We start from the raw sequence: 9,902 nt of genomic DNA on the forward strand, positions 1-9,902 counted from the left end.
CAGTTCCTCCTTCAGTTCCTCCTTCAGTTCTTCCTTCAGTTATTCCTTCAGTTCTTCCTTCAGTTCTTCCTTCAGTTCTTCTTCAGTTCTTCCTTCCGTTCTTCTTCAGTTCCTCCTTCAGTTCCTCCTTCAGTTCTTCCTTCAGTTCTTCCTTCAGTTCTTCAGCAGAACCTTCTGTGCTCCTCAGGCCTGACTTCTCCACCAGCCAACATCTCCGCCTCCGTCCCCAGCCTGGTCACGCCGCTGGTCAACGGCTTCACTGGCCTCGCCCACCAGCCCAACGGACACGAGACCATGTACGCCAACGGCCTCGCGGCCTACTCCAGCCAGAGCCCCTCGGCCGCCGACACCCTGCAGCAGGCCTTCACGGGGGTGCAGCAGTACACAGGTGAGGCGCCGTCTCAGGTGACACCGGCGGAGGTAGAACATGTGTCCTTGTCTCCGCAGCCATCTATCCCGCCGCCACGCTCACGCCCATCGCTCAGACGCTGCCGCCGCCGCAGGTGATCCAGCAGCAGCAGCAGCAGCGAGAAGGTGAGGGTGAGACAACCTTCTTCTTCTGCATCTTCTCATCCTCACCTGACACTGAGTGAGGCAGGAGAACCTAGTGCCTCACCTCTGCACCTGTGATCCATGACACACACTTTGATGGTTGTTGGTTTAGTTCCCACACTTTCATCATGTGATCGACTTGAACCATCAGGTCACGATGAAGGAGCTACGAGTACAAAAAACATATAGTTGTGTATAAATATATTGAGTATAAATATATTGAGAGCTACTGATACAACACAATTAACTAGTGTGTGTTTGTCAAGATTGTTTTGATACGTATTACAAGACAACAATATGATATATAGTGATAGTGTAGGAACAAGTATATATGTGTAGTATTGTCCAGTACTTGACTCTGGTGTTGTGATAGTGTAGTAACAAGTATATATGTGTAGTATTGTCCAGTACTAGACTCTGGTTTAGTGATAGTGTAGTAACAAGTATATATGTGTAGTATTGTCCAGTACTTGACTCTGGTGTAGTGATAGTGTAGTAACAAGTATATATGTGTAGTATTGTCCAGTACTTGACTCTGGTGTTGTGATAGTGTAGTAACAAGTATATATGTGTAGTATTGTCCAGTACTTGACTCTGGTGTTGTGATAGTGTAGTAACAAGTATATATGTGTAGTATTGTCCAGTACTTGACTCTGGTGTTGTGATAGTGTAGTAACAAGTATATATGTGTAGTATTGTCCAGTACTTGACTCTGGTGTTGTGATAGTGTAGTAATAAGTATATATTTGTAGTATTGTCCAGTATTTGACTCTGGTGTAGTGATAGTGTAGTAACAAGTATATATGTGTAGTATTGTCCAGTACTTGACTCTGGTGTAGTGATAGTGTAGTAACAAGTATATATGTGTAGTATTGTCCAGTACTAGACTCTGGTGTAGTGATAGTGTAGTAACAAGTATATATGTGTAGTATTGTCCAGTACTTGACTCTGGTGTAGTGATAGTGTAGTAACAAGTATATATGTGTAGTATTGTCCAGTACTTGACTCTGGTGTAGTGATAGTGTAGTAACAAGTATATATGTGTAGTATTGTCCAGTACTTGACTCTGGTGTAGTGATAGTGTAGTAACAAGTATATATGTGTAGTATTGTCCAGTACTAGACTCTGGTTTAGTGATAGTGTAGTAACAAGTATATATGTGTAGTATTGTCCAGTACTTGACTCTGGTGTAGTGATAGTGTAGTAACAAGTATATATGTGTAGTATTGTCCAGTACTTGACTCTGGTGTAGTGATAGTGTAGTAACAAGTATATATGTATAGTATTGTCCAGTACTAGACTCTGGTTTAGTGATAGTATAGTAACAAGTATATATGTGTAGTATTGTCCAGTACTTGACTCTGGTGTAGTGATAGTGTAGTAACAAGTATATATGTGTAGTATTGTCCAGTACTAGACTCTGGTGTAGTGATAGTGTAGTAACAAGTATATATGTGTAGTATTGTCCAGTACTTGACTCTGGTGTAGTGATAGTGTAGTAACAAGTATATATGTGTAGTATTGTCCAGTACTTGACTCTGGTGTTGTGATAGTGTAGTAACAAGTATATATGTGTAGTATTGTCCAGTACTAGACTCTGGTGTAGTGATAGTGTAGTAACAAGTATATATGTGTAGTATTGTCCAGTACTTGACTCTGGTGCTGTGATAGTGTAGTAACAAGTATATATGTGTATTATTGTCCAGTACTTGACTCTGGTGTAGTGATAGTGTAGTAACAAGTATATATTTGTAGTATTGTCCAGTATTTGACTCTGGTGTAGTGATAGTGTAGTAACAAGTATATATGTGTAGTATTGTCCAGTACTTGACTCTGGTGTAGTGATAGTGTAGTAACAAGTATATATGTGTAGTATTGTCCAATACTAGACTCTGGTGTAGTGATAGTGTAGTAACAAGTATATATGTGTAGTATTGTCCAGTACTTGACTCTGGTGTAGTAATAGTGTAGTAACAAGTATATATGTGTAGTATTGTCCAGTACTTGACTCTGGTGTAGTGATAGTGTAGTAACAAGTATATATGTGTAGTATTGTCCAGTACTTGACTCTGGTGTAGTGATAGTGTAGTAACACGTATATATGTGTAGTATTGTCCAGTACTTGACTCTGGTGTAGTGATAGTGTAGTAACAAGTATATATGTGTAGTATTGTCCAGTACTAGACTCTGGTTTAGTGATAGTGTAGTAACAAGTATATATGTGTAGTATTGTCCAGTACTTGACTCTGGTGTAGTGATAGTGTAGTAACAAGTATATATGTGTAGTATTGTCCAGTACTTGACTCTGGTGTAGTGATAGTGTAGTAACAAGTATATATGTGTAGTATTGTCCAGTACTAGACTCTGGTTTAGTGATAGTGTAGTAACAAGTATATATGTGTAGTATTGTCCAGTACTTGACTCTGGTGTAGTGATAGTGTAGTAACAAGTATATATGTGTAGTATTGTCCAGTACTAGACTCTGGTGTAGTGATAGTGTAGTAACAAGTATATATGTGTAGTATTGTCCAGTACTTGACTCTGGTGTTGTGATAGTGTAGTAACAAGTATATATGTGTAGTATTGTCCACTACTAGACTCTGGTGTAGTGATAGTGTAGTAACAAGTATATATGTGTAGTATTGTCCAGTACTTAACTCTGGTGCTGTGATAGTGTAGTAACAAGTATATATGTGTATTATTGTCCAGTACTTGACTCTGGTGTAGTGATAGTGTAGTAACAAGTATATATGTGTAGTATTGTCCAGTACTTGACTCTGGTGTAGTGATAGTGTAGTAACACATATATATGTGTATTATTGTCCAGTACTTGACTCTGGTGTTGTGATAGTGTAGTAACAAGTATATATGTGTAGTATTGTCCAGTACTTGACTCTGGTGTAGTGATAGTGTAGTAACAAGTATATATGTGTATTATTGTCCAGTACTTGACTCTGGTGTTGTGATAGTGTAGTAACAAGTATATATGTGTAGTATTGTCCAGTACTTGACTCTGGTGTAGTGATAGTGTAGTAACAAGTATATATGTGTAGTATTGTCCAGTACTTGACTCTGGTGTTGTGATACTGCAGTAACAAGTATATATGTGTAGTATTGTCCAGTACTTGACTCTGGTGTTGTGATACTGCAGTAACAAGTATATATGTGTAGTATTGTCCAGTACTTGACTCTGGTGTAGTGATAGTGTAGTAACAAGTATATATGTGTAGTATTGTCCAGTACTTGACTCTGGTGTTGTGATACTGCAGTAACAAGTATATATGTGTAGTATTGTCCAGTACTTGACTCTGGTGTTGTGATAGTATAGTAACAGGTATATATGTGTAGTATTGTCCAGTACTTGACTCTGGTGTTGTGATACTGCAGTAACAAGTATATATGTGTAGTATTGTCCAGTACTTGACTCTGGTGTTGTGATACTGCAGTAACAAGTATATATGTGTAGTATTGTCCAGTACTTGACTCTGGTGCTGTGATAGTGTAGTAACAAGTATATATGTGTATTATTGTCCAGTACTTGACTCTGGTGTAGTGATAGTGTAGTAACAAGTATATATGTGTAGTATTGTCCAGTACTTGACTCTGGTGTAGTGATAGTGTAGTAACACATATATATGTGTATTATTGTCCAGTACTTGACTCTGGTGTTGTGATAGTGTAGTAACAAGTATATATGTGTAGTATTGTCCAGTACTTGACTCTGGTGTAGTGATAGTGTAGTAACAAGTATATATGTGTATTATTGTCCAGTACTTGACTCTGGTGTTGTGATAGTGTAGTAACAAGTATATATGTGTAGTATTGTCCAGTACTTGACTCTGGTGTAGTGATAGTGTAGTAACAAGTATATATGTGTAGTATTGTCCAGTACTTGACTCTGGTGTTGTGATACTGCAGTAACAAGTATATATGTGTAGTATTGTCCAGTACTTGACTCTGGTGTTGTGATACTGCAGTAACAAGTATATATGTGTAGTATTGTCCAGTACTTGACTCTGGTGTAGTGATAGTGTAGTAACAAGTATATATGTGTAGTATTGTCCAGTACTTGACTCTGGTGTTGTGATACTGCAGTAACAAGTATATATGTGTAGTATTGTCCAGTACTTGACTCTGGTGTTGTGATAGTATAGTAACAAGTATATATGTGTAGTATTGTCCAGTACTTGACTCTGGTGTTGTGATACTGCAGTAACAAGTATATATGTACATACAGGTCCTGAGGGCTGCAACCTCTTCATCTACCATCTGCCTCAGGAGTTCGGAGACAACGAACTCATGCAGATGTTTCTACCGTTCGGCAGCGTCATCTCCTCCAAAGTCTTCATGGACCGGGCGACCAATCAGAGCAAGTGTTTCGGTACGAGTTCATGTCACTGGAAAAGTCAAATAATGTCTAATAAATGCATAATAACGTCTATAATAATGTCTAATAAATGCATAATAATGTCTATAATAATGTCTAATAAATGCATAATAATGTCTATAATAATGTCTAATAAATGCATAATAACGTCCATAATAATGTATAATAAATGCATAATAACGTCCATAATAATGTCTAATAAATGCATAATAATGTCTATAATAATGTCTAATAAATGCATAATAATGTCCATAATAATGTCTAATAAATGCATAATAACGTCCATAATAATGTCTAATAAATGCATAATAACGTCCATAATAATGTCTAATAAATGCATAATAATGTCTATAATAATGTCTAATAAATGCATAATAATGTCTATAATAATGTCTAATAAATGCATATTAATGTCTATAATAATGTCTAATAAATGCATAATAACGTCCATAATAATAATGTATAATAAATGCATAATAACGTCTATAATAATGTCTAATAAATGCATATTAATGTCTATAATAATGTCTAATAAATGCATAATAACGGCCATAATAATAATGTCTAATAAATGCATAATAACGTCTATAATAATGTCTAATAAATGCATAATAACGTCCATAATAATGTCTAATAAATGCATAATAATGTCTATAATAATGTCTAATAAATGCATAATAACGTCCATAATAATGTCTAATAAATGCATAATAACGTCCATAATAATGTCTAATAAATGCATAATAATGTCTATAATAATGTCTAATAAATGCATAATAACGTCCATAATAATGTCTAATAAATGCATAATAACGTCTATAATAATGTCTAATAAATGCATAATAACGTCCATAATAATGTATAATAAATGCATAATAACGTCCATAAAAATGTCTAATAAATGCATAATAATGTCTATAATAATGTCTAATAAATGCATAATAATGTATATAATAATGTCTAATAAATGCATAATTACGTCCATAATAATGTCTAATAAATGCATAATAACGTCCATAATAATAATTTCTAATAAATGCATAATAACGTCTATAATAATGTATAATAAATGCATAATAACGTCTATAATAATGTATAATAAATGCATAATAATGTCTAATAAATGCATAATAACGTCTATAATAAATCTAATAAATGATATAATAGTTAATGGCTTCACTCCTGTGATCACGCTTTGTTTACACAACGAAGACCGTCAATTTAAAGTCATGCTTTAGCTGTTACGACGCTGACCTTCGACCTCTACGATGGCGTCCCTCAAGAAACGGTGTTTTCTGGTCCTCTAGGCTTCGTGAGCTTCGACAACCCGGCGAGCGCTCAGGCGGCGATCCAGGCCATGAACGGCTTCCAGATCGGGATGAAGAGGTTAAAGGTCCAGCTGAAGAGACCCAAGGACGCCAGCCGCCCGTACTGACACCGCCTCGCCCTCGTCTTCGTCGAAGCAGCAGCACAGGTGAGATCCGCAGGTGAGATCCGCAGGTGAGATCCACTGGTGAGATCTGCAGCGAGATCCGCAGGTGAGATCCGCAGCGAGATCCGCAGCGAGATCCACAGGTGAGATCCACAGGTGAGATCCACAGGTGAGATCCACAGGTGAGATCCACAGGTGAGATCCGCAGGTGAGATCCGCAGGTGAGATCCGCAGGTGAGATCCGCAGGTGAGATCCGCAGGTGAGATCCGCAGGTGAGATCCGCAGGTGAGATCCGCAGGTGAGATCCGCAGGTGAGATCCGCAGGTGAGATCCGCAGGTGAGATCCGCAGGTGAGATCCGCAGGTGAGATCCGCAGGTGAGATCCGCAGGTGAGATCCGCAGGTGAGATCCACAGGTGAGATCCACAGGTGAGATCCACAGGTGAGATCCGCAGGTGAGATCCACAGGTGAGATCCGCAGGTGAGATCCGCAGGTGAGATCCGCAGCGAGATCCACAGGTGAGATCCGCAGGTGAGATCCACAGGTGAGATCCGCAGGTGAGATCCACAGGTGAGATACACAGGTGAGATCCACAGGTGAGATCCGCAGGTGAGATCCGCAGGTGAGATCCGCAGGTGAGATCCACAGGTGAGATCCACAGGTGAGATCAGCAGGTGAGATCCGCAGGTGAGATCCACAGGTGAGATCCACAGGTGAGATCCACAGGTGAGATCCACAGGTGAGATCCCAGGTGAGATCCACAGGTGAGATCCGCAGCGAGATCCGCAGGTGAGATCCGCAGGTGAGATCCGCAGGTGAGATCCACAGGTGAGATCCACAGGTGAGATCCGCAGCGAGATCCACAGCGAGATCCACAGGTGAGATCCGCAGGTGAGATCCGCAGGTGAGATCCACAGGTGAGATCCCAGGTGAGATCCACAGGTGAGATCCGCAGCGAGATCCACAGGTGAGATCCGCAGGTGAGATCCGCAGGTGAGATCCACAGGTGAGATCCACAGGTGAGATCCGCAGCGAGATCCACAGGTGAGATCCGCAGGTGAGATCCGCAGGTGAGATCCGCAGGTGAGATCCACAGGTGAGATCCCAGGTGAGATCCACAGGTGAGATCCACAGGTGAGATCCACACCTGTCCCTTCACGGGTTCGGATCCCAGGACGTCAGGAAAAAGTTTTTCCATCAGCAGAGCAGACGTATTCATTATGATAAGAGCTGTCATGGCGTCTCCGCCGGCGCCGACCAAACATATTGGAAAAAAAAACAAAAGTTCACGAAAATGATCCATGGAATGTCAAATGAAACGAGCGGGATTTTGACTCTTTTCTCTTTCGCAGGTTTTCGGGGAAACGTGAGGATTTCTGGGAAAAAAAACTTTTATTCCTCTGACAGTGAAACAACGTTTGAAGAAAAACAGGAACCGATCAAAGACATATCAGCATTTATGAGGAGAGAAGAGGAGGAGAGAAGAGGAGGAGAGAAGAGGAGGAGAGAAGAGGAGGAGAGAAGAGGAGGAGAGAAGAGGAGGAGAGAAGAGGAGGAGATAAGAGGAGGAGAGAAGAGGAGGAGAGAAGAGGAGGAGAGAAGAGGAGGAGAGAAGAGGAGGAGAGAAGAGGAGGAGAGAAGAGGAGGATCTTCGTGGAGCGACAGATGGCGCCGCAGAGATGAAGAAGAAGAAGAAAAAAAAAGACGACAAAACTTCTCTTGTCGAGACTCGAGTCGTTAACGAAGCAACAAACTACGGAAGGCGCAACAAATAGATTTCTATATACATATTATACACATATATATATAAATATATATATAACGTGCAGGAGGCGCTCGTAACTTTCTGGACAAATGAGGGTCAAAGGCTTGAAGATGGAGACACACAGTGGTGGACCAACGAAGATCTTCTCTTCGCCCACTGACAACACTTTCTTTCCCCTCTTTCTCGTCTCACCGGCCGCGGAGGTCGCCAAAGGTCACCGAGGTCACCAAAGGTCTCCAAGGTCGCCGAAGGTCGCCGAGGTCGCCGTTAGCAACAGCAGAACTGCAAGCGTTCACCCCGAGGGACCAAAGGACCAAACGTTTTTATTGCTCCGAGCCGTGAGGAGTTTCCTCGAGACTCATGATGTTTGAAGACTTTGCTTCAGGTTGAAAAAAGAAAAAAAAAAAAGGATTTTCTTTTACATTTACAGGTTTGAGGAAATGAAGAGAAAAAAAAGGAAAACGTATTTAAAAAAAATATTTTAAGTCTGTAGAATATGTGGGTTGGGTTTTGACCTGGGCATCCTTTTACCCTTCATCATCTTCCTCCTCTTCCTCTTCCTCTTCCTCTTCCTCTTCCTCTTCCACTTCCTCTTCCACTTCCTCTTCCTCTTCCTCTTCCTCTTCCACTTCCTCTTCCTCTTCCACTTCCTCTTCCTCTTCCACTTCCTCTTCCTCTTCCTCTTCAACTTCATCTTCCTCTTCCTCTTCCCCCTCTTCCACTTCCACATCCTCTTCCTCTTCCTCTTCCTCTTCCTCTTCCACTTCCTCTTCCTCTTCCACTTCCTCTTCCTCTTCCTCTTCCTCTTCCACTTCCTCTTCCTCTTCCTCTTCCACTTCCTCTTCCTCTTCCTCTTCCTCTTCCACTTCCTCTTCCTCTTCCTCTTCCTCTTCCACTTCCTCTTCCTCTTCCTCTTCCTCTTCCTCTTCCTCTTCCACTTCCTCTTCCTCTTCCTCTTCAACTTCATCTTCCTCTTCCTCTTCCTCTTCCTCCTCTTCCACTTCCACTTCCTCTTCCTCTTCCTCTTCCTCTTCCACTTCCTCTTCCTCTTCCTCTTCCTCTTCAACTTCATCTTCATCTTCATCTTCCTCTTCCTCTTCCTCTTCCTCTTCAACTTCATCTTCATCTTCATCTTCATCTTCATCTTCCTCTTCGAACGTGAAGAACGTAAAGAACGTGAAGAACGTGAAGAACGTGAAGAACGTAAAGAACGTAAAGAACGTAAAGAACGTGAAGAACGTGAAGAACGTGAAGAACGTGAAAAACGTAAAGAACGTAAAGAACGTGAAGAACGATCTTCGTGTCGGAGGCGAAAGAAAGTGTTGAGAAAGACTTTGATACGAACCAGATCTTGAGGAGAAGTTGATCTTCGATGCTAGTTTTGTGAGGAACATTTCAACTAAAAGTAGTTCAGAAGTATTTGGTTAAAATAATTCCTAGAAATACATTTAAAAACACGCAGAACTCATATTAACGTGGGGCTGGGTGTGGATGGACATGTGTTCAATACTTCGATATCGGCTCCTAAACTTTTTCGCGACACTGTTCGTCTCCATAAGATCAATTGTTAGAGAAAGAAAATCATTTATCACACATAATACGACACAAAGTTTTATTTTTCGGCTCTGTTGGATTTTCATAAACAACAAATAATGTTCAGCGTAAACAAACAGTTAACTAACCAATAACAAATCAATCGTTGTCGATTGATCGATGTTTTTGTCAGTTTTTATTCTGAAAAAATCGACACGTCATGGAGTTTTGA

At 40.5% G+C, this 9,902-nt stretch overlaps 1 protein-coding gene across 4 annotated transcripts in view; it reads left to right on the forward strand.

Moving 5' to 3' along the window:
• Positions 1 to 7,936, forward strand: part of celf5a (cugbp, Elav-like family member 5a) — a 352,295-nt gene extending 344,359 nt beyond the window's left edge. For 3 of the 4 annotated variants that reach the window (XM_087783230.1, XM_087783233.1, XM_087783231.1), the window contains exons 8-12: positions 188 to 388; positions 448 to 540; positions 4,790 to 4,933; positions 6,247 to 6,413; positions 7,725 to 7,936. In XM_087783230.1, coding sequence (XP_087639356.1) covers positions 188 to 388; positions 448 to 540; positions 4,790 to 4,933; positions 6,247 to 6,374 — 566 coding nt within the window. In that variant the 3' untranslated portion in view covers positions 6,375 to 6,413; positions 7,725 to 7,936. The remainder of the gene's footprint in view (positions 1 to 187; positions 389 to 447; positions 541 to 4,789; positions 4,934 to 6,246; positions 6,414 to 7,724) is intronic. The other variant, XM_087783232.1, reaches the window with a different exon arrangement.
• Positions 7,937 to 9,902: the final 1,966 nt, after the last annotated feature.

The sequence above is a fragment of the Callionymus lyra genome, chromosome 2 (assembly GCF_982586985.1).
Source record: "Callionymus lyra chromosome 2, fCalLyr1.hap1.1, whole genome shotgun sequence".
NCBI classification, from domain to species: domain Eukaryota; kingdom Metazoa; phylum Chordata; class Actinopteri; order Syngnathiformes; family Callionymidae; genus Callionymus; species Callionymus lyra.